General features: G+C 47.5%; 1 protein-coding gene across 3 annotated transcripts; it reads left to right on the forward strand.

The window, feature by feature from the left end:
* Positions 1 to 617: 617 nt before the first annotated feature.
* On the forward strand, positions 618 to 25,474 carry LOC126524521 (monocarboxylate transporter 12-like). Of its 3 annotated transcripts, none has more exons than XM_050172820.3 (5): positions 618 to 724; positions 7,201 to 7,347; positions 19,939 to 20,082; positions 20,888 to 21,676; positions 25,205 to 25,474. In XM_050172820.3, exons 1-5 carry the CDS (start codon positions 634 to 636, stop codon positions 25,411 to 25,413), a joined length of 1,380 nt encoding a protein of 459 aa, XP_050028777.3. In that variant the 5' UTR covers positions 618 to 633; the 3' UTR covers positions 25,414 to 25,474. The 3 variants fall into 3 exon arrangements, with proteins under 3 accessions (XP_050028777.3, XP_054923329.2, XP_072143449.1); XM_055067354.2 differs by having other exon boundaries at positions 20,888 to 21,463; XM_072287348.1 differs by lacking the exons at positions 618 to 724; positions 7,201 to 7,347 and having other exon boundaries at positions 19,917 to 20,082.
* Positions 25,475 to 25,927: the final 453 nt, after the last annotated feature.

Here is a 25,927-nt window from a genome sequence, read left to right on the forward strand (position 1 = left end):
TTATTCAATACATGTCGAGAGCACCTATCGGCACCATGACGTTAAAATGATGTAGGCCGGAACTACTAGATGGCGCTGTTTAATTTCCGGTTCTGCTAAAATCTCCAATGGGCGCAGTAGGCGCAGGCGGGGCCAGGGCGAAAACTTCGCGGAGGCGAACGTTTCAGAATACGGCCCTAGATTGCCAATGGTCCTTCGTTGCGCCTGGCCAAGAACGCTAAAGAGGGTAGACTTGCAGCATTTATGAAAGCAGGCATAGACTAACCTTACTTGTTGAAGCGCGTGGCCTATCTTTGCTTTAGTCAACACGCTAGCACACCCGCCGCTTTTGCTGTTTTGTGAGAATCGTTGATAAGGCATTTGTATGTACATGCTGTCGCTCGGGTTAAGAGGACCCGCTCGCGTAGCGCATATTCCGGGCACGTGGCGTGATCCCTGGAGCAGTAAAACGCATCGCGAGAACATTGTTTTGCGGCGAAAACGCAGGTTTGTGCAGTAGAATTGCACGTGCACCGGCGCGGCGATTACGATGTCCTTTAAAAACTAACATAAATTGGTGCCATAAAAAATCAACTTGATGCTCTCCTCTACCTCGTTTTGATGCTGAACAGCCACTACAAAGAAGAGGGCACCATGCCTCGATGCTGCTCATGGGATCGCTGGAACTACTGCTCTCGGCTGCCACAGCGTGGTCCTGACAGCGTTCACAGCTGGTTAGTGGCCGGTGAGTAACTGATTTTCTATCATAGCAAAGGCAGACGTCCGCAGATACAATTAAGCCGTCCGCGCGTGTTGTATTCAATAATGGTTGAAGCGGTATGAGCCTTCGAATAGAAGATGAAGAAGTGCGGGAACCGGGGGAACAGAGGAAGAGAAGCAAGAAGTGAAAAATAAATGTAGACGAGATCGACGCCAGTTCCACAGCAATGCTTTACGTCTACTGTGTCTTTTAACTAGGAACGCTACAATATTTTGGCGCAGCCGACAACGGACTCCAACATGTGGGTGACATTTTTCCTCGAGGAGACCTCCGCATAGAAGATAATCTTTTCGAGATACCAAGCTCAAGACGAACCAGCGGCGGTACTACCTCGCGAACTCAACTCGGCAGAACTCGTGAACCTGGTTTTAGAGAAGACTTCCATAGACATTGCTGAACTACGTCGGAAGGGTGCGGTGAAAGTGAACTTGCGTCTGGCGATCTTCGACGAATTAGTTCTTCAACCGATGCGTCGAAAGGACTCTGGATCACGGTCTTCGACAGAAGAGGTGAGCCTCGTTTTGAAAGCTCTTCAGCTACAACAAGAACAGATGGCGCAACAAAACCAACTGGTGACGTCACTTATAAGCTCTCTAAACGCTGACAAGCCGGCGACTAATCTTGTAGAACCCGAAGCGTTCGACGGCATGTCTTCAAGCCCAGAAAGTTGACTTGAATTCTATGAATATGCCGCTGGGAAGAACAAATGGCACTCTAATGAGGACAAGATTACCAACATGCGTAGTTATTTAAGAGGTGTTGCACGGAAGTGGTACGATCTGCACATTATTGAAGATGTTGGCAACTCTTGGAACCAGCGGAAGGAAAAATTCTTGACGACATTCCGAAGCAACCCAGTGCAAAGATGGGACGCCACACTTAATTTTAAATTCAAGCAGGGCTACCCCGTCGAGTATTTCTTTGAAAAACACCGCCTTTTAAAGCTGGCCGAGCCTATACTTCCTCCTTCTGCCATAGTAGCTCTAATAATGCACGGATTGCCGCGAAAGTCCTGAAGCTAGTGCAAGCACGATCACCTAAAACTATAGACGGGCTCCTGGAGTGCCTTCACGACATACTATCTACTTCAGAAGAAAATATAACCCCTGGCTCAAGCAGTCGCTTCAGACGCACCGGCGCGGATTGGTCAAGCCGTAATCCGCGAGAACCGAGCCGCCTTGCAGGCAGTACAGAGAACTTGGGTTGGCGTGCTCCCAGAGGTCGAGTGAATAACGTCGACAACGACCCTGTCCCCCTACTTTCAGACGCTGAAGAGTCTCCGACGACAAAAAACTAATAAACAAGGGTGATCAGTCCGACCCGATGACCACAACTGAGATTGTTTATCTAACTTGCTCTAGCCTACTTCACATTCCTGTCAAAGTGGGAAACAGACATATGATGGCTTTGGTTGACAGCGGTGCTTCTGTGTCTATAATGAATGCCAAGCTGGTAGATTCAAGTCACCTGCATAGTGGAAGAGTACTACGGGTGCAAGGATACGGTGGAAAAGTGACAATGCATAATCAGTGGGCCTCAGTAAACACCGAGTTCCAAGGTCATGAAATAAAGAGTGAAGTACTGGTGATAACGGGGGTGACAGATGACTTTCTGCTATCCAGACAAGATATAAAGAAACTAAAAATCATCGTATACTGGGACGATGCAGTTTTAGTGGAAGGACTATCAAGGGAAGAGACACAGCAAGATAGAAAACATAACCTGCGAATTGTCAAGTACGCGGAGGATATTGCAACGACCTACACTGAACTGGTATGCATAATAAGCTATCCACAAGCGATGAAGTCACACAAGGTGCCTTTCGAACTAACTGACAAGACCGTCATCCGTAAATCACCTTATAACATGTCAAGAGAACGCAAGATATGGTTGAAGAAAGAATTGCAGGAGATGCTAGACGCCGATATAATCCGGCCTTCGGTGTCACCCTTCGCTTCTCCCATAACTATTGCGCCGAAGGAAGATGGAACTTTCAGACTGTGCACAGATTACAGGGTACTCAATCGCCAGACAGAACTTATACCATTTCCCATGCCGAAGATGGACACGATTATAGATGAGACAGGTGGTTGCCGGAGGTTTTCACGCATTGACTTGTGCAAAGATTTCTGGCAGATCCCGCTAACCGAAGAAACAAAAATGTACACTGCTTTTATCACGCCCTTCGATCTGTACGAGTATAACCGGCTTCCTTTCGGCTGGAAGAGCTCGCCAGCATGGTTCCAGAAGATTATGAACGAAGTCCTGAAGCCTTTCCTAGGTGTCTTTTGTAACGTGTACATAGACAATATTATGGTCTTCTCCAAAACAGAGGCTGAACATCAGGAACACCTTTATCAGGTATTAAATGCCTTGAGCTTGGCACAACTCAAGGGTAATTTTAAGAAAAGTGCATTCTTTCAAGAGTATTTGATGGGACTATCAAAAGCACGAAACAAGAGTCCGTCGAGAGAATATCCCAACTGGTGAAACCATATGACGTCCACTCATTGCGTGTGTTTTTGGGATTAGCAGGACATTTCAGACCTTTCATAAAAGACTTTGCTATAAAAACGAGATGCCTCACGAGCCTAACGCAGAAAGAAGTTCCATTTGAGTGGGATGAGGAATGTGAGAGAGTCTACCGTGATCTGGTGCACAGAATCTCTGCTGACCCTATTCTACGCATACCAGATTTCACTTTACCCTTTGAACTGAATACCGACGCCTCACATTATGGAACAGGTGCAGTCTTGTACCAGAAATGTCCAGAAGCATCCGGCCGAGAAAAGCGACATGTAGTAGGCTACTACAGCTACACCCTCAAGCCACCTGAAGTCAACTACACCACTACTGAAAAGGAAGCTCTTGCTGACCTTAAAGCAATTCAGTACTTCCGTACGTACCTAGAAGGTGCGAAGTTTACTTTGTTCACGGATCACCAGGCACTCACTCATCTCTTGAATATGACCCAACTTAAGGGAAGTATCGCCAGATGGGTGAACTACTTGCAGCAGTTTGATTTCACCATCTCCCACAGACCTGGACCCCTTTTGACTGATGCAGATGCATTGTCTAGACTGATGATGCAGGCCAACAAAGAACAATCGGAAGAAATCAATGAAGTAAAATTGTGGGAAGGCACTGAACAATTAATTTTTATGGCAGGTTGCTATCAAGTCCCGCCAACGCTAGTTCCCAGGGTGCTTTATTTGTACCACGATAGCCCAGAATCTGGAGGACACGACGGATTTTGGCGCACCTACAACAAACTAGTCAAGAGATTTACGTGGCCTCACATGAAAGAAGACGTCAATCAATACGTTCGTTCATGCCACATTTGTCAAGTCAACAAAGTGAAATATAAGCAGCCTACGGACGCCATGATAATACCTTGCAACTCAAACGTGTCTTTTGAAGTTCTACACCTGGATTTTGCCGAGCTAAATCAGAAACGAGAAGGAGTACGAAAAACGCAAGCTTTTCTTCTCGCCATAGATGAGTGCACCAGGATGGTCGCGGCACGGGCAGGAAAAGAAGATGCGAATAGTGTCATCGCCCTCCTCCAACGGGATATGTTTAGGACAACCAGGAAGATCGTATGTGACAACGGTCCAGCGTTCAAGACTGAAAAACTAGCAAGATGGGCTCGAGACTACATATATCAATCAAATTCTGTGCGCCATACCATCCCGCGGCGAATGGGCTTGCAGAGCGTGCTATACGAGATGTGAAACAATACATCAGGATGTACGATAGTTTCCCTGGTGGATGGAAATGCTCTTTAGAAGCAGCTGTAAGACATCACAATCGCTCCTACACCAGTGGCTTGGGATGCAGCCCGCAGTTTGCTTCTTCAGGAGAGACCCCTATTCTTCAAGCGGACCGTGAACTGGGGCTATTAGAAAATCTCAAGGTCGTCGAGGAGAGGAAACAAAAAGCACAGGAGGAGAGGTACCGTAAACGAATGAAAAAAAATTTTGACAAGAGACATTGCTCAGATACCCCAGACATTCAAGTCACCGACCTCATTCTAGTTAGGAAAGGAGTAAGAGAATCCAGTGCCAAATTTTATGGTCCTTACTCTGTGACAAAGACAGCCACTCAGAAAGGAATATTGAAGACTGTGTGGTATATTGGTGAACGGGGCTCAGTTGAATGTGCTTCGATTGGAAACGTTTTCAAGTTATACCCCAGGAGGGGTTAGCAAAAGAAACCTGGAAGGGTTAAGCGGTATGAGCCTTCGAATAGAAGATGAAGAAGCGCGGGAACCGGGGGGACAAAGGAAGAGAAGAGAGAAGTGAGAAATAAATGTAGACGGGATGGGCGCCAGTTCCACAGCAATGCTTTACGTCTACTGTGTCCTTTAACTAGGAACGCTACAATGGTGCTCACAGGATGTAAGGTAGGCGTGAATGGCACTTTTTGTCTAACATCCTGCGTTTTCTAAAGCCTTGTAAGCAAACCGCAACAATAAATAACATGGATTTAAGCTTCTGCATAGCCAAATGGCTGCATTTGTGGCGAGCGGTGAATAGAAGTGGTTGCCATGGATGCAGAGTGAAGTGCTAAATGCAGAAACAGGCGAGAAAAAAAGTGACCAGGGTTGTGTGGAGAAACATACGCGCAAGGCTAAAATCCACTGCCCAACATAGGCTCGCTTTTACCTACGTCATTGAATAAGGCATATAGACGATAAAGTTATTAAGGAAGTTGGAGTTTCAACTTTATTCGCATCAAGTAGGATTTACATGATGCGCAGGCCCGGCAAAAAAGCTGTCATAAATGTCAGCTTGACGTAGCCCCGCACCCCCCTTCACCGGCTGAGAGGCAGCGTACAAAAAGCGAAGAAAAAAAAACAAGTATATATACATACACATAATGTATAATAAATAAAGGCATACTACATAGTACATAATAAACAAGTGAACGCACGCCTGAAACAAATAACATAATTACCATAAAATTTAGGCAATTGGGATGAATACACATAACGCAGAGCATGCATGTACATAGCGATTCCATATACGACATGCAAAAAACGTAGCATAAAGATCCAAATAATAAACACCAATATTACACAGAGAACAACATAAACAAAAATTGAAAAAACAATTGAACACCATATTAAAGGAGGGGGGGGGGGGGGGCATAATATTTATCTACGTTGCAAAAGGCAGACTATTACGGTGTTTTAGTAAATAGTATGCGTTTCTCAGTAAGAGAGCGTTCCAATCTTTGCTGATCTAGTGTTCAATCTTTAATAGCCGAAGAAATATGTTTTGTAGCCTCCTAGTGGGCATGTCTTGTTATCTACGTTGCGAACCCCTACTGTTCGACGTTGCGTCTATTGTACATTGCAATATTTTGTAGGTTCGCGAGCTGTCGTACAAAAGCTTTTAGACTTTATCTCTTGTTAAAGGCTTTGCAAAGGTGAGAGTTGCACACTTTGGAAACAGACATTTCATTGTATTCAGTTTATAAGTTCTGAGTTTGTGAGGTTGATGGCACACTCTCCATAGCACATAAAAACTTCTTTTAAATTTATTGTATTTGAAACGCTCACAAAGGAGGCGAAGGGATAAAGGTGTAGAGTTATACTTAGTAAGCAAGTTAAACGGTAGATCAGGATAAAATGCATGAAGGTGCACTGACAATTCCCGCGTGTCTTGCCATCGTCGAAAGCCTGTGCCTCAGCTAGTGACAACACAGAGATGAGTTATATACATTTACATGTGCACACTGGGCTTTCATAAGGTGATCTGTGTCATAACACATTCACTCATTCTGCACTGTCCAAGTGTCTATATCATATCAGATAATTACCACTACAGTTACTTTTCGCAGCGCGCACCGGTTCTGTGTAGCCTAGGCCGAATAGAAGGCCGACTAACCGGTAAAAAATGGCTGCCGCGCTTTAAGTACACATTGGTCTGGTCGGGGGTATAGTCGTGTGGTGTCTTGGAGACCATCTCGAGCAGCTTGTCGAGGCACTTGGTGAACTTGTCGATGAGGACGTTCCAGCTGCCCCCACTACTTTGATATAGCAGTTGCACTCGTGGCCAGCCTTCCTCGTTGTGTGTCCGCATTGGATGCGGGAGCTCGTGCGCCGAAACCACGCGGCCACCGGTTATTCAAACGGGCACAGGCGTCCAGGGGCACTACACACTCAAATTTCTTTAGGGGAGAATTGACCTCGAAAAGCAGTGCGCGCCATGCAAAGCCTGTCGAACCCTGTGGGCACAACAAAAGCCCGAAAGACTTCACCCTGTGGGTGTCGGCTGCCATTGTCGGTGGGCTTTATTAGTGGCCTTGTAAGATACATATTTCACATATTTGTGAACTATAGCAAGGAGAGAGCATAACGCTTGTAACATTAGATATCTTTCATGTGAAATGCTTGAAAGTCTCTGAAATGGTTTATATTGTGTTCCATACAGGTGCCTGCGCCCTTGCCTCCTTCTTTGCCATGGCGGGGCGGCGTTCGACGGGATTCCTATTCGTCGCCATACTGGAGACATTCCAGGTGAACCGGGTCGAAGGCTCGTGGCCGATAATGGTGCTGGGCGCGGTAGTTTGCCTGGCAGGTGAGAACAAGCGCCTTTATTTACTACTCTCTGATTCAGCACCAGCAAGTTTGAGAACATACTGAGTTTTTGTAAGCACCCGTATATTTTTCAACATTGCGAAGTAGTGTATGTGGTTGCGTTCAAGTAAAGTGCCATACCTGAGTGTTCCATTTACTGCAACAGGTTGCTGTTAGATCTGTGAAAGGCAGGGAACACGGAGCAACAACTTCAAAATAATATTGAATGCCACTCGGAGGTGCGGCAGTCAGCTACAAAACATTTGACAGATATATTTGTTCGACGTTTTCGCTTCCCGTTTCCAACATTGTCAGGTTATCACCTGTAAGGGGCATGCAGTCACGTCGCTTCTGGGACTCGTGTGCAGTGTGCAGAGATACTGAAGCGAGCTCTGTTTTTTAAGACGTTAGAAATGGTTCGCATCATTAGAACCGTGAATATGAGAAAAAACAGCAGTCATGGAGAAAGGGTGGCCGTTCGTGGTTTTTTAGGTACAGAAATAATGGGAAGGCGGAAAGGAAGGCACGAGTAGAATAAAACATCCAGAGTTCCAAACTGTGAAAATGTAAACGTGTGGAAAAGGGACGTCAGGGGAGGGGGGAGGATATGGTCGTTTAATCAAAACACACACGCACACATGCTGACGTACACGCACATGAAAATGAAAACTTGTGGTTGCTACCCTTGATAATGACAACCATCGGAATAAATCTGTTAGCCGCAGATGTCATTGAAGCATAGGTCTCTCAATTCGCAATAGAAACATGAATTCAAATGACCTCCATAAGGCTATGAGGGAAGCAAGCATGAAGACTCAGCAGCTTTCTCAAGAAATTGAAGCCCTGTGGGTGACTATTCAGGCCCGCAAAGCCTACACGATTAAGTCCTTTTTTTTGAACGACGGCGGCGCGTCGTTGCTACGTTGTCGGGCTAGATTTTTAAGCGTCGTCGTCGGAAGATGTTCGGCACTTCGAAGTACAGCAACCGTACTTTCATCGTTTGCTGCTTTCACGTTTCCAGATATGTGCGGACGCCAGGCACGTACCCAGGGGGGGGCCCGGGGGGGCCCGGGCCCCCCCCGAAATCAAGTGGCATACCCCCCCCCCCCCCCCCTCCCCACCCACGCCACCACTCCTCACACATTCCTAAAGCGCCGCCAGATCAATGTTGATACTTGGCAGCTGTTCATCGGTCAGCATTATGCTGCCTTTTTCACTCCTTTTAGATGGCGGTAGTTATCGACATCTCTTGTAATGTGAAGGACAGTTTTCTCATAGATTCCGCACCCGTGCGATTAACTCGAGATGCGTTCAGTTGTCACCATCTATTCAACCGTCACGCGCATAGCTGTTGCTTTTGTTAGTTCAGCCTTCTTTGTTTAGGCTGATCCTGGGACCAAGAGAGGGATGCGGCTGTTACTCAGCTGGTCTGTACTCTCATGGAACGAGTTGCGGCTGGAGAAAACGCCAGTTGCGTTTAACTTTTCCCTTTGCTTGATTATTTCCTCGAGTTCCGGGCTCGCCGCGACGCTGGCAGATGCCCGGAACCATATACACGTGATATGGGTTAGATAAGGTGGGAAATAAGATAATGTGCAAGAGCGTCCATCATGAAACCCTGCAATAACCCTTAAACCCATAAGCAAGATGACTGTCGCCCGTTACCTCGTCTGTTTTTCCCTAATTGTATAGCACTTTTCGTGCAAAATTGGCAACTGGAAACCAAAACTCGCAAGGAGTTGAGAAATTAAGCGATCTACTAAGGGAGATAGCCAAGGCAACAACCAAACTGCAAGCAAAAACGAATAATAAAAAAGTTAACCGTTGTTTATGAGAATATTTATGCATCAACATCTTTTTATTTAAAATGGAAGTAGAGAAAAGGCCGCAAGAAGTGGAAAACACTTACTTGTTTTGAATGACGCTTCCACAGTTATCGGTTGAACCGCCTCACGTAGCCACTTCTCTGCTGTGCTTATGTGGGTGTTTTTCTAACCTATCGCGGTGAGCGCAGTACGTCTAGAATCGCAGAGTCCTGCGCTCTACGCGGTTGTATGGGACTGGCGGCCGCACAGCGTTACGCAATTCGCGGAACTGTCAAAACTGATCAACAAGGCGAAAATAACTGATATTCAAAACTATAACATTAGAAAGACTGAAGAAGCCGTAAAAAATGACCGCAGCCTGAAATCGGTAAAAAAGATACCTGGCATAGGACAAACCATGATGTATGCACTAAAAGATAAGAAGGATAATATCATCAGCAATCTCGAAGATATAGTAAAAGCAGCGGAAAAATTCTAAGCTGACCTGTATACAGTACCCAGAGGAGTCACGATACCTCACTTAGAAACAGTAATGAACAGTATACAGAAACTCTCCTATAACTAGCCATGAGGTCAGAAGGGCCCTGCAAGACATGAAACGATGAAGAGCAGGAGGAAAAGGTGGAAAAACAGTCGATTTAATCAAAGATGGAGGAGACATAATGCTTGGAAAATTGGCGGCTCTATATACGAAGTGTCTATCGACTGCAAGGGTCCCAGAAAACAGGAAGAATGCAGACATGCTAATCCACAAAAAAGGAGACGTTAAAGAATTGAAAAATTATAGGACCATTAGCTTGCTCCCAGTATTATATAAAATATTTGCCCAAATAATATCCAATAGAATAAGGGCAACACTGGATTTTATCAACCAAGGGAACAGGGTGGCTTCAGGAAGAGACACTTTACAATGGATCACATCCATGTGATCAATCAGTTTATCGCGAAATCTGCAGAGTACAATAAGCCTCTCTATGTGGCTTATATAGATTACGAAAATGCATTTGATTCAGTAGAGATACCAGCAGTCATAGAGGCACTACGTAATCAAGGAGTACAGAACGCTTACGTAAGAAGCTTGGAAAGTATTGCTACATGCGTGTGGTATTTGTTTGTTTGAACGATGCGCGTGGGCGCCATCACTCCAGAAAAGAGGAGGAAGAACGAACTGGGCTCGCGCTGTGAATCTAACCGGTCAGCGCTGCAAACGTTGCTGTAAATATAATCTGTAAATAGTATCTCGTCTTACTGACTCGTCCTTCGCTGAAGAATATCTACAGAGGTTCTACAGCTACCTTAATTCTATACAAGAAAAGCAGGGGAGATACCTATAGAGAAAGGGGTCAGACAGGGAGACACAATTTCTCCAAAGCTATTCACTGCGTGCTTAGAAAAATTCAAGGTATTAAACTGGGAAGGCTTAGGAATAAAGATCGACGGCAAATATCTCAGCAACCTTCGGTTTGCCGATGACATTGTTCTATTCAACAACAATGCAGACGAGTTACAACAAATGATTGGAGACCTTAACAGAGAGAGTGTAGGAGTGGGGTTGAATATTAATATGCAGAAGATGAAGATAATGATAAATAGCCGGGCAAAGGAACAAGAGATCAGGATCGCCAGTCGGCCACTAGAGACTGTGAAGGAATACGTTTACCTAGGTCAATCAATCACAGGGAACCCTGATCATGAGAAGGAAATTCACAGAAGAATAAAAATAGGTTGGATCGCATACGGCAGACATTGCCAGCTCCTGACTGGAAACTTACCATAATTATTTAAAAGTAAGGTGTGCAATCAGTGCATTTTGCCAGTGCTGACATATGGGGCAGAGACTTGAGAGCAAGTTAAGGACAGCGCAAAGAGCGATCGAACGAAGATTGCTAGGCACAACGTTAAGAGAGAGAAAGGTAGCGGTTTGGATCAGAGAGCGAACGGGTATAGACGATATTGAAATTGAAACCAAGAGGAAAAAATGTAGCTGGGCAGGTCATATAATGCGCCGGTTAGATAACCGTTGGACAATTAGGGTTACAGAATGGGTTCGAAGAGAAGGGAAACGCAATCGAGGACGACAAAACACTAGGTCGAGCGATGAAATTAGGAAATTCGCGGGCGCTAGTTGGAATCAGTTGGCGCAGGACAGGGGTAATTGGAGATCGCAGGGAGAGGCCTTCGTCCTGCAGTGCACATAAAACAGGCTGATGATGATGATGATGATGATGATGATGATGGAGGTGGTGGGCCCCCCCCGAAAAAAAATCCTGGGTACGTGCCTGGCGGACGCACTAGCCCTGCTGACGGACCGGCCCCAGGCTTTCCCAGTGTGTGGTCTGCTCTGTGGCGATGCGTAGCGCCCTGTTGAAGGCGAACGCGATGGACGTCGGGGCCTGCACTGGATTGAGGCAATATAGCCAACGATGTCACGTAGCCGCTCCCCAAGCGTTGGACGTGGCGTGTTGAAAGCGAACCCTCGTATTCCCATTTGGAGGTATGGGCATCGGTGGTATACGTGGCCCACTTCTCCGCAGTGATAGCAGAGCGGGCGGAGGTCGGTGGTGCGCCAAACGTCAGTCTTCCTTGGAATGCTGCGTGGGGTGACTGGCTGGAGTGGCGGCTTTGGTGGCGGTGGACGATCGAACTGCTCAGTTACCAGACCATGGCGCCGGCGGGGAGGGGGAAGTCACGGCGGGCTACCGCTGCGTACGTAATCACTTCGGGCTGAGGCTGCGGTGATTGAGGAACTGTCAGTGACTGTTGGATCTGCTCGCGCACGAAGTCGCAATCGAAGCTACTTGAGGCTGTGATGACGAAAACAACTTCTCGAGCTCCTACCGCACGACCGCTCTTATGGGCTCGCGCAGGTCGTCGGTGCCCAGTGATTGAATTTAGGCGTAGTTTGTTGAGATCGTGCAGCGGTTGCATTGTCAGTTGTGATTTTCCAGTGTTTTCTCGATGCTAGTAGCCTTGTGAAGTAACTCTTCGACGGTCTTAGGTGGATTTCGTATCATTCCAACAAAAAGTTCTTGCTTCATACTACGCATGAGTAGACGAAGTGTCTTCTGTTCGGACATATTCCGGTCGGCGTGGCGGAACAGTCGGACAATTTTTTCCGTGTAAATCGCAAAGTTTTAATTCGGGAGCTGTACTCGGGATTCTAGCAGAACATCTGGCCTTTCCGTGCGCACGACGCTCGTAAGGGTCTGCACGAAGCCGTCGCTGAAAAGGTCCTTTGTAGTCAAGGCCGACTCCCGGTTCTCAAATCACGTTCTGGCGGTATCTTCTAAGGCGAAGTATACATGGCGCAGCTTGTCGTCGGAGTTCAAGTTGTTGAATGTCCCGATACTTTCGTAGGTATGAATATTCAGCCAATCTTCTACGGATGGTCATTGGCTCTCAAGGTTGTTGCAGCAGGACAGGCGACGCATGAGCTGTCGTCGTGCCTACTGTCTTGGTGTGGGTTATTCTGGTTCACTAGAGAAGAAGGCTATATGAGCCCTCCCGATGCGCCTAGACTCTTTAACCATTGCAGATCGCTTTCAATATAGGGCCCCGTCGGCCGTGCAATACGCAGAAGCTGCCGGAGTAAAATGCCCCCCTCCCTCTCTTCTCCCCGTGCCTTGGGTGCGACAGAAGATGGGGTGCCTCCGCCCTGCTTTACCCCTGGCGTGCGCGAGATCGAAGCGCCATATTCAGCTCACCCTCGCACGCTTTCACTTGCACATACAGAATACGGCGCGTGGGGACGATGTTATTAGCGCTTGGACTTTATATACAACATCCCGGTGACGGTGACGACAAAAATGCGCCTTGGAGTGTCTATATAGATGTACTCGCAATATTAACGAGTCGAAAGCTATCCCTGGTTACGGTTCTATAGTGGTGCCTATGTTTTTCTTAAAGGTGCATGAAGACGATGATCATGCCGCTACTAGATTAATCATTAACACTTTTCAATAGCTCGTGTTTAAATAAATTCAAATAATATTTTTCTAAGAAGATGACTTCTGCAGCGTCAGACATAGGGTTACTGTAATCAGCTCAAAGGAAAAGCTGCCTTTAGCACCCATGCATTCATATTGGTAACAGCAAGGGCGCCACCATGCTCCTACTCTGAAGAGGCGTGCAGGCGCTGACTAGATGTCAACGCAATCGCGAGGCTCCCTCATTATGGTAGCGCCACCTAGCTTCGGCGCCTGCGAACGCACGCTTCGCGTACAGTCAGTCCTACATCACAATATTATATGTAGCCATCGCGTAATTGTTAAAAATGTACGGTACGGCCCTTAGACATTGTACATATGTACGTATGTAAACGCTGCATTTGGCACCCTCTTTGGTTATTGTAGGTGTTGCGAAAATCAGTGGCAGCAACATGGCGACGTCTCCGCGGTTGTCACTGCTTTCGCCCCGTTTTTCCTCAAGAGACAGTATGGTAACGATATGGTGACATGCGCCTAAGGGCTGCTGATTTTAAACACTACCGCAAAATGCGCCCTGCTTGATGCAGGCTGCATCAAGCGTGCCTGCAATATTGGTAATTAAACTCATTGTTTTCCCCATTTGTAACCTTTGTTGAGGAATGTGTTGTCAGCACGGATTAGGTTACACTTATTGCCTCAATTGTATTTTTATTAGCATGAATAAGAAAATCGCTGGAAACGAAGACGGCGCCCGACAGTTGTCGACAAGTACAGTCATATCGCATACGTAATGCCTTGATGTAAGGCAAAGTAACATGGTGTGATAACGCATGTCGGCACAACTATCGTGTCACACCGGAATGCATGATTACTTCTACGATCCCTTGCAGGAAATAGAAGCCGCAGAAGATCAGCTTATAAAGCAAGCATATATATATATATATATATATATAGTTACGACATCATCGAGGGATGCTCAAGAGACGAGTCGCCGCGAGAACGACAATGGAGTTGGTCGGTGCGCTTGGCGTAAGCGTGTGTCGACCTGGCTGCCTGGCTCCAGTGTAGATAGCCTGTAAATAGCCTCTTCTGTCTGTGCCTTTGCACACGCAACACTCTGGTGGAGGTAAGCGATCCCCGTCCTCACTACGGAACTCCGAAGTGGTCGGCACACCGAGCTTGTCACCATGCCTCCCGGTGACGCGCGCACCTCTGCAACGGCTTCGGCTCGTCCCACTGCTCCAATCGTCACGGTCGCCCCACATCGCGACCCAGGTGTGTTCTCTGGCCTGGAGGGACCAGATGTTGACGACTGGATCAAGCTCTATGAACACGTCAGTGGTAATAACAGGTGGGACCCAACGATTATGCTCGCCAATGTCATCTTTTATCTCGGCGGCACCCCACGCGTGTGGCACCAAACGCATGACGACGAGATAACCTGTTGGGACAGTTTCAAAGAGAAGCTACGGGAACTGTTCGACGACCCCATTGGGCGCAAGGCTGCCGCGAGAAAGGCTCTTGCGTCTCGTGTTCAGTCATCTACGGAGCCATACGTTTCCTACATCCTCGACGTCTTGGCTCTATACCGCACAGCTGACGATGCTATGTCCGAAGTAGATAAAGTGGCACATGTTCTAAAAGGCATCGCGGACGACGCTTTCAATTTGCTTGTTTTCGGCAACGTCTCGACTATCAACGCCATCATCAACGAATGCCGTCGCTTTGAACAAGCTAAGAGCCGCCGTATCACACACCACATCACGCGGCTACCCAACACTGCTGCTACGTCGACATGGAGGGTCGACCACGTCCGACCACCACCTGTGACGACGTCACCCGCATTGTTCGCCGCGAACTCGAGGCCGCCTATTCGCCAGCTTTTTCCACGACGCCTCGCGATCCGCCAGCAACCACCATTGCAATGATTCAGGCCGTCGTCCGACAGGAATTTGAGAACATGGGTCTGAACTCCGTGTGTTCCACGTCTAACCCAGCGTTCCCCAGTTCTCTAGCGGCCCTCCTCATCCTCGGCAGTCCATCCTCGGCAACCCGTCCTGATTGGCGTACCCCTCATGACCGGCAGATCTGCTTCCACTGCTGTCGCATCGGCCACGTCGCTTGTCACTGCCGCAACCAATGGCCACCACCTCCTCGGACATACGCCGCCGCTTATTCCCGCACCTTTGGACCTTCCGTTCCCTATACCACCCGCCGTGAATCCACTGCCGCTGATGCTCCTGCTCCGAACCTTCTCTACAGCCACTCGCCCTCACCTCGACGCCATCAGTCTCTTCGCCGCCTATCGACTCCCGGATCCAGCCGGAAAACTAGGCACTGCAGCTTCTGGAGGTGAAGCTGCATTGTCGACCCTGCCCTCAAATCCTCTGCTCACGTTACCCACGAACCGGAACCTTCTGGACGTTGACGTTGTCGGCTATCCTGTCACTGCACTCATCGATACAACAGCACATCTTTCTATTATGAGTGCTGCCTTCCGACGACGACTGAACAAGCTCCTCACCCCAGCGTCGGTACGCGTCGTCCGCGTTGTGGATGGCGGTACTGTGCCTATCATCGGCATGTGCACGGCACGCGTTAGCATCGCTGGCCGCCACGCTCCTGTCCTCTTCACCGTAATTGCTCATTGCCCCCACGACCTCATTCTCGGCCTCGATTTTCTCTCCACACATTCTACTTTTATTGACTGCTCTTCCAGTACCCTTCGCCTTGAGTTGCCGATGCTCGCAGATCCTTCTGACGCACCCCACTGCCGCTTACGTCCCACCGGCTTTCTTCGGCTGCAGCCAAAGTCAATAGCCTTCATTGAACTGTTGTCTTTCCCACCAGTTGCTGATGGCGAGTACCTCGTCACTCCTCTGCCCGACATTCCAATAAGGTATGACGTTACAGTGCCTCACAGTATACTTAATATTACTGGGAACCGCACTCGCATGCCTGTCTGTAACTTTGGATTGGCAAAGCAAATTCTACCGCAAGGTATTTGCCGTGCCACCATTGATTGTCTCGGCGACCAATACGTGGCAGCGTTATCGACCGATGGTTCTCGCGAGCTTAGCATGCCCCTCGCGCCAGCCTCGCGTGCCGATCCCAATATAAAGAAAATGGTTGCGACGGACCTGTCCTCTGCGCAGGCTGAAGAGCTTTACCAAGTATTATCGTCCTACCGAGATATTTTAGACATCGACGATCGCCCTTTAGGCCAGACGCTCACGGTCAAGCATCGGATTCTTACTGGCGATGCTACACCTATTCACCGACGACCGTATCGAGTTTCTGTGTCGGAACGCCGAGTAATTCAAAACGAAGTCAACAAAATACCAGAAAAATACATCATTGAGCCTTCTTCGAGTCCCTGGGCGTCACCTGTGGTGTTGGTGAAGAAGAAGGACGGCACGTGGCGCTTCTGTGTAGACTACCGTCATCTGAACAACATTACTAAGAAGGACGTCTACCCGCTCCCACGTATAGACGACGCCCTTGACTGCCTGCACGGTTCCAGCTATTTCTCTTCTATTGATCTTCGTTCTGGATACTGGCAGATTGCTGTTGACGATATGGACAGAGAAAAAACCGCATTCATCACACCTGATGGCCTGTACCAATTTAAAGTAATATCATTTGGATTATGCAACGCCTCTGCCACCTTTAATCGTATGATGGACTCCTTGCTCGAAGCTTTAAAATGAACCACACGCCTCTGCTACCTCGACGACGTCATCATCTTCTCGCCAACGTTCGACGCTTACCTTGAGCGTCTAAGAACTAACTTGATGTATTTCGAAAGGCGAAGCTGCAATTTAACTCGTCCAAATGCCGTTTTGGCCACCGACAAATTACTCTTCTGTGCCATCTCGTTGACGCTTCCGGAGTACAGCCTCATCCCGACAGAACTCGCGCTGTCAGAGAGTTTCCGGTTCCGAAGGCAGCCGCAGACGTTCGAAGTTTTGTAGGGCTATGCTCGTACTTCCATCGTTTTGTTCCAGATTTTGCGACAATTGCTAGACCCCTAACTAATCTTTTGAAGAAAGGCGTACAATTCTCGTGGGACATTGGAGAAGCCGCCGCCTTTTCTCGTCTCATCACTCTTCAAACCTCACCACCCATTCTCGCCCACTTCGACCCAGATGCCCCTACAGAATTGCGTACAGATGCCAGCGGTCATGGCGTAGGCGCCGTCTTAGCCCAGCGTCAGCGTGGCCAGGAGCGAGTTATTGCTAATGCGAGCCGCCTCCTAGCACCATCGGAGCGCAACTATTCCATTGCGGAACGAGAATGCCTTGCTGTTCTCTGGGCGGTTGCGAAGTTCCGCGCTTAACTTTACGGTCTCCCTTTTTCGGTAGTCACTGACCATCATGTTCTCTGCTGGCACTCATCGCTAAAAGATCCTGCAGGCCGGCTTGGTCGATGGGCGTTGCGGCTACAAGAATTTTCATATCCCGTGGCGTACAAGCCTGGCCCCCTTTACCAAGACGCCGACAGCTTGTCGCGTTACCTTGTTGACGACTGCAATATTGCCAGTGCTTTTTGCGTATTCTTTGTATCACAGCTGCTTCATTTCGCCGACGAGCAACGCCGTGACGCCTACATCAGAGCACTGATCGACCGTTTTGAACACTCTCCGGCCGATGCTACTCTACGCCTCGTCGTCCTCCGCGACGGTACTCTGTACCGTCGTAACCTTTATCCGGACGGCTCCGAGTTCCTACTTGTAATACCTAAACACCTCCGCTCCACCGTTCTAGAAGAACTCCACGAGGCACCAACGGCAGGACATCTCGGCGTATCCGAAACCTATGAACGTGTACGTCGCCGTTTTTTCTGGCCGAGCCTTGCCCGTTCCGTACGAAGTTACGTCGGCGCTTGTGAACTTTGCCAACGACGCAAGAAGCCTTCCCAGCTCCCCGCTGGTTACCTGCAGCCGCTCGACATCCCTGCCGAGCCCTTTCATCGTGTGGATTTAGACCTTCTCGGTTCATTTCCGGAGTCTACATCCGGAAACAAGTGGGTTGCAGTCGCGGCGGACTACGCGACCCGCTACGCCGTGACCCGTGCTCTTCCGACCAGTTGCGCAACTGATGTTGCGGACTTCCTCTTACATGATATCATTTTGATGCATGGTGCTCCGCCTCCATTGCTAACAGACCGTGGCCGTACATTTTTGGCCAAAGCCATCGACAACATCATGCGTGCCTGCTCAATACGGCATAAATTTACCACCTTCTGCCACCCACAAACGAACAGCCTCATTGAGCGCTTGGACCGCACCCTTACAGACATGCTATCTAAATGCGTTTCCGACGACCACCGTGACTGGGACCTGGCTCTACCTTACATTACCTTTGCATAGAACTCTTCCCGTCTCGAAACTGCTAGCTTTTCTCCGTTTTACCTGTTGTATGGCCGCGAACCGGCGCTACCACTGGACACTGCTTCCGTCCGCCACCGCTTCAGTTAGCGATTATGCCCATGATGCAATCGCCCATGCTGACCACGCTCGCCAACTTGCGCGCTCTCGTCTACAAGTGTCTCAAGAAAAACAAAAGCAACGCTACGACCTCCGTCACCGTGATGTCCATTTTGTACCCGGCAGCCTCGTGTTGCTTTGGTCACCTTCGCGTAAAGTTGGCCTTTGTGAAAAACTGCTTCCCTGTTACACAGGCCCATATGGCGTGCTCCTCAAAGTGACCGATGTCACCTATGAAATCGTCCTAGCCACGCCAACTACGTCCTCCGCTGTGACAACCAGTGATTTTGTCCACACCCGACTGAAGCCCTACAATTCTCCACGCGCCTTGGATATTTAACAGCACCGTGACGGCGCTTTTGCCGCCGGGGGGGGGGGGGGGGGGGGTAGTATTACGATATCATCGAGCGATGCTCAATCGACGAGCCGCCGCGAGAACGACAATGAAGTTGGTCGGTGCGCTTGGCGTGAGCGAGTGTCTGCCTAGCTGCGTCGCTCCAGTGTACATAGCCCAGTAAATAGCGCCTCTTCTGTCTGTGTCTTTCCACACGCAACAATATATATATATATATATATATATATATATATATATATATATATATATATATATATATATATATATGCCTTCTGTATAAGCTGATCTTCTGCGCCTGTAGTGTTTCCTGCAAGAGATCCCGCCGTACATGTGGTATGCATTCCGTTATGATGTATACATGTTTACAATGTGTCCACGTAACATGAGCCAAACATTAAAAATGTGCAAAGGCCACGTAGCTGGAAAGAACCACGGTAATGTTGTTCTCTGTCGCTTGGAGATACTCGGATATGTTTTTTCATTCTGCCTAATTAGATATCGAGTCTTCTTTAATTTTAAATATTATAATTAGATCTAATTCTAACCTAATCTAATTAGGCGCTATGAAAAAATATTTTAAGCATCTCCAAGCGACGGCAAACATTACCTTGGTTCTGTCTAGCTACATGGTATTCGCATATTTTTAAACCCTGGCTAAAGTTGGCTGGGGCACCGTGCGCGCACGCACACACACACACACACACACACACACACACACACACACACACACACGCACACACACACACACGCACGCACACGCACGCATACGCACACACACACACACACACACGCACACGCACACGCACGCACGCGCACACACACGCACAAACGCACGCACGCACATATATATATACATATATATATATATATATATATATATATATATATATATATATATATATATATATATATATATATATATATATATATATATATATATATATAGTGCCCTGAAAAGTGTCAACCGTACGCGTAGCTCTTGACATTTTTCTTTCAGGTTTCATCGTGGGACCGCTGGCTCACTGGTTCAACGCTCGTCCAGTGATTATCGCAGGAGCAGTGCTTTCAGGAGCCGGCGCAATTTTCAGCTCTTTCGCCACGACTATTGCATTTATGACAGTAACACTAGGCGTAATACACGGTAAGGCACTTTTACCTACATATAATGATGGCACAGGTGAATTGGGCGTGTCAAAAACCATTGAAACGATACGATGTTGTGGCACAAAGACTCCCGCAATGGGTCAAAGGCCACTTCACACTGCCGAATGCGGAGACCTAGTTTCGATTCTTAACCACTGAAACTGCATTTGTCTATATGTGGGGAGGAGATACATATATTTTTGAGGAGATTACATAGTACGAGAACGAGCTATTGTTGTCATAACTATTACGAAAGCCCGTGCTCGTACATTTAACATATTCCAGGTGCCCTTTGCGCAGAAAACGCTTCTAATATTCGTTACTGAGTGCTGTTCCTTTAAGGCTCTCTGAAGCCTTTACGGCCGGTTGCTTGCCTAACGAAACGCTGAAAACTAGTAGGTCATTATCACTTGGCGTGAATTGTTTTTTTTCTTTTCGTGCAGGGAAACACGAAGAAGATTTGTTATTACTGCAAGACAACTGTTGTGTGCGTAACGCGGTATCAGAGTAGCGCATGGCCAGCTCGTGAGGAATCTTAGCGCTAATTTAATTAAGTTAGTTTTGCATAATTATTTAAATTTCGAATGTTACATTTATCAGGGTACAGTGTACGGGGACGCATATAATTTACCAAGACGCTGCAAATATCTGCATAATTCGTTATTGTAGAATTTAGTATAGGTTGTTGGGACGAAATCTGAGCGTACCATGTTTACATATAATATGTCACGTGACGTCGGTGCTTCATGGGGCATCAATTCACCTAATGCGTATTTTTCCTTATCTTCTTTCCACGGTAACAGCAATAGGAGCCGGCATGGTGTTCATAGTGGCCCCTACCATTATCAGCGAGCACTTTGTCAAGAACAAGGGCCTCGCGATGGGCGTCAACTACGCTGGCATCACCGCTGGCCTTTTCGTGTTTCCCAAACTTCTGGAGTACCTCACCTCTACCTATGGCCTACGTGGTGCTCTCCTGATCTTCGGTGCCGTCACCATGAACGGGCTTGCATTTAGCCTATTTCCCCGCACCCCTGATTGGAGAAAAGCTTCCCGAGGCAAGAATCAACTCGCTGCTCGATTTCCATCGAAAGCCATCGGAGACAATGGAACCAACGAGCTAAGCCATGCACTGACAGTGTTTAAAAGCCCCGTGTTCTATCTCATAATGTACAGCTTTAACGCTTATTGTTTCGGGTACGAGTGCTACATATCGCTTTTTGTCGACTTCGCCTGTGATCGAGGAGTAGCGCTGTCCACTGCCGTTACCGCGATGTCGGCGGGAGCAATCGCCGAGATCCTCGGGAGACTCACATTGCCGGCGGCAGCCGACCGTGGCCTGCTGAATATCAACACGGCTGTCGTGCTCACATTAGCTGGTGAGGCGGTGGCGTTTCTCGTTCTTCCTTTGCTACGCTCTCAAGGACTTATTTTCGCCATGGCCGCTGTCATAGCCTTCATCGTCGGCACTGGAATGGTAATTCTTCCGATGACCCTGGCGTCTTACTTCGGACATGAAAAGATGTCATTATCCTTCGGCATCGTCGTCGCGTCAGCCGGGATGCTATCATTTGTGAAGCCGTGTTTGATAGGTGAGACTTATTCGTGGTACTACCCGCCGTGGTTGCTCAGTGGCTATGGTGTTGGGCTGCTGAGCACGAGGTCGCGGGATCGAATCCCGGCCACGGCGGCCGCATTTCGATGGGGGCGAAATGCGAAAACACCCGTGTACTTAGATTTAGGTGCACGTTAAAGAACCCCAGGTGGTCTAAATTTCCGGAGTCCTGCACTACGGCGTGCCTCATAATCAGAAAGTGGTTTTGGCACGTAAAACCCCATTATTATTATTATTATCTTATTCGTGGTACTCTCGCCACGAATTTATCAATCACTTTCTTTGCGTTCTAATGCGGAATGCGCTCAGGCAGCGCATAGAGTACAAATGTGCAATTCGGCAGTTTAACTCAAAAGAAAGATAAGAAATAACGTGAACATTTAGCATTAGGAAGACCACCAGGTCACCAGCTCACCAGGTCAGGTTTGAGGAAGCATTTTTGGCATGCATAATTTCAGATAGAAACTATAGGTCTCGTCTAGGGAATGCTTACCAAGAAGCAAACCTCGCACTTATGCCTAGAAAATTCAATCACAATGCAAAGTAACGTCGGGACAGTAGAAGGCCGTTTATATCAATGAATATTGATGTATTAATGCCTGCTATGCATTGGTTTGTTCCCGTTCTAGTCTCGGGAGTTTAAAATTTATTACATTAGAATTCTAGGATTCCATTCACACATGATACGTGACTATAGCATGCAGTGCTCCTCTTTTGTCGGTGTACGATATGCTGCACGGGGCTTTCCTGTTGCTTTTCTTTGTTTCTTATTCTCTCTTTAGGATGGTTCACGTGGTTTCCCTTTACAGAGATAGTCACTAGCCTATTTCTGCTTTGTATAGTGTGTTTACATTTGCACCATAGCGGCCTTTGTTACAACCTGAATTCGGGTGCTCCTCGTATGTGGTGGGCATTGGTAACCATTGATATAAAAAATGTTGGGTGCCGTCTGTCGGCTTCCCACTTCACAGAGAAACCGCTTCACAGTGATGAGCTTTGTTCCCTGTCGTCTTCTCAAAGCCTAATGAGGAGCAATATATATTTCTAGTGGGACGCTCATTATTCGGTATGTTTTCCTGTGTCGGGGTAGTTTTACTTGCGATGATCATGTTCTTTACGCCGCAATGATTGGTAAGAGACGAGCTGATTGTCTCTGCGTGAAAGTTGCCTAATAGAAGGGACTACACAAATTTTAGAAGCTTAGGAGGAGGAGGAGGAAAAACAGTTATTAAACAAAAGAAAGGACAAGCAGGTGTCTTTCTGCTTGTGCGGAAGGCGCCCTTGGTCCAGGGCTCCTGTGGCTCTTGCCGTCTGCCGGGTCTGCCGCACGAGTTATGAGGGTCCGAACGGCCTCCCATTTCTCGGGTGTGTGGTTGGGTATTTGCGGGGCTGCCTTGACGTTGGGGCATGCCCATGTGGTGTGATATAGCGAGGTGTAGTCGTTACAAAGGGAAAATTTCTATGAGTATAGTGTAGGATGTATTGCGTGTAGTCTGATTAAATGGGGGTATGTATTGGTTTGAAATTGTCGCCATGTTACGGCGTCTTCACGTGAGAGGGTCTTTTGTGGAGGTGGGTATTGTCGTCTGTTCAACCTGTGTTGTTGTAGTATGGCGTTGTACTGTAAAGGTACGGGCTCCATTGATGCGGCCGCATCCCTCTCTTGTGGCGCCCGTGAGGCATTGTCACAGTGCTATCCTTTAAACGACCTTCCTGGTCTTCAGTTGCGCATAATCCGGGTGCAAACTTTGACGTGTTCAACTCCTTTATGACTGATCAACGTACTACTTGTTCAACTACTTTGTGCTGTTCCCAAACGGGTTGAAACAAAAGATAACGAATAGTAGAGCAGAACAGAATTTATGTTATCGCTAGTATGTTGCAGGGCATGTGTTCCTTCTAATTGTGCCTTTGCATTATTGCCTTAGCGTAAACGTATGACTTCTATAAATATGCATGAAGTCGAAAATTAGTAGACCGCATTGGCAGTCTGGAAAGAAAGCAAAATAAAATGCTCGCCACACATATGTCCTGTCTGCCGACCTAAATTCTAGAATGCCATTAACTGTGCCACAAAGTTTCTTTCTACGGATCAACTAAAAGGAAAGCCTTAGGTGCAATTCGCAACGTGTTAGCTGACCTGTGCATTCAGCTAACGGGAAGCGAAATAGATAAGTCAAGGAGAGAAGACCCGTGACATGGTCGGTCGTTAAGACTGTCATTTGGGGGGCTGTGCGTAACTTTTTTACTGTAGGGTAATGAACACCGCGGATTAAAGTTCTTGCACTAAAGAGCAATAGAAGTGAGAAAATAAACGTGATGAAGTGCGTAGTGAAGGTACACTAATAACGGTGCCACAATACCTTTAGCTTTAGCGCGAACTTGACATTCAAAGTGATCTGCTTACATCGCGAACTTTTTACCCGGAACGCTTTTTATATGACATTAGAAGGAGGTCGTCTCGTACAGTACTGACTACGACACCTTTTGATAGCAGTAAAGCATCCTGTGCTCAGAATTTGTCGAAGTTCAACGCTAAACATTGTGTACTCGTGTCATCGCAATCTAGCTGCAGTGACTGAAACCCTGATGTACTACAGTGAACGACAGGATCATCTGTAATAAGTTACCCTCCCATTAGTGGTGATGATACCTTATAAGGATCTGCTGTGATCTTCTCATATCTGAAAACTAGGAGGAATCTTGAGAATTTGTGAAGCCTCCAGTTTTAAGCATTGCTTGTCAGATATCGTCTGTGACTGATTCTACCCGAAACGTTGAAGGCAAACCAGTATGGTCTTCATCATGCACTTTGCATCCTTTCCCTTTTTCCTGCACGATCGCCTGACCACTCGTGATGCCTGGGTCATGCAATTCACACAACTGCAAGTAGATCTCAGGCAGTATTGTGTTGCAGGAGTGCAAGAAATGAATTGCGTTGTACTCTTCGCATGTGGTGGAAGACCGTATCATGGCAGACATGCCTTGTTTCGAATCGTACAATAATGCCTGCGATGAAAACCGTTTTTGCAGTGCAGCGTTACCACATAATTTCTCAAATATTGCACCTTTCGTGCTTCGCTAAAACTGATTTTTTTTCTAGCAGAACAATGTTTTCACAGCGATGTTACAGAAGTGGCAGAGGGGGTAGCCAAAATATTAGCAGGACAGTGGCATACAAAAGCTAGCGGTATGTTACGAGAAAAAAAAATGATGGTCGGGATCTCAAAAATAATCTGCACATCCTTCTATCTTGAAATATCAACAGTGGTTTCTTTCTGACGTCCATGCACGATATAAAAATTAAGATAAACTTACCTTTTGGGTGAGCCATGTACACAGTTTTGTTAGCCAGATAATTCGGGCCGATGCTTGCGTTGTTTGGGAACTTTCGTTTTATCAACAGCTTGATTTTCGCGGCTTCTGCACTAGCAATACTTTCATTTTATCACATTTATTTACCAAAAAATTTTCATAACGTGATCATGTCTTTTTCTTTTTCCAGGGCACTTCAGAGACAGAGTAGGTGCCTATGACTGGCTCTTCGTGATTTGTGGCGTTCTCAACGCAATTGCAGCCGCCCTTTGGGTTGTAGTGATTGCGCGGGAGAGAAGTAGGAGCAAATTGGAAGTTATCCACAATGAAAACTCGCCGGCCTACACTATCATTACTGCGAAATCTATCAATAGCTTTCCGCACGAAGCTCCGAGGTGAAAGAAGAGAAGCGACTGCCGTGAATGGTGGAGTGCAATAAAAGGAGCTATTTTTCCTGCGACTCTGTGTGTAGTGTGAGCCTTCTTGTGCAGTTGGAGGCCAGGCACTATGGTCAAATCGAAATCTATCAATAGCTTTCCGCACGAAGCTCCGAGGTGAAAGAAGAGAAGCGACTGCCGTGAATGGTGGAGTGCAATAAAAGGAGCTATTTTTCCTGCGACTCTGTGTGTAGTGTGAGCCTTCTTGTGCAGTTGGAGGCCAGGCACTATGGTCAAATCGCACTGATCAGGCCGCAGGGGCGCGATCGGTGATTGTTGTTCGAAACGTGTGTTCAGTTTGCGTTCAGTTTTGCCTGACGCCATTTGCATAGGCCGCGCCTAGGCCAATCGTGTCAGGTGAAACTCAATGCAAACTGTACGCGCGTTGGCGATGAACGATCTCCGGTCGCGCCCCAGTGCTTATCACCTCGTATTTTTCTAATCATGACTCTTGTGCCCCCTTTTTTATTTCTGTT

Source organism: Dermacentor andersoni, chromosome 3, assembly GCF_023375885.2.
Source record: "Dermacentor andersoni chromosome 3, qqDerAnde1_hic_scaffold, whole genome shotgun sequence".
Lineage (NCBI taxonomy): Eukaryota > Metazoa > Arthropoda > Arachnida > Ixodida > Ixodidae > Dermacentor > Dermacentor andersoni.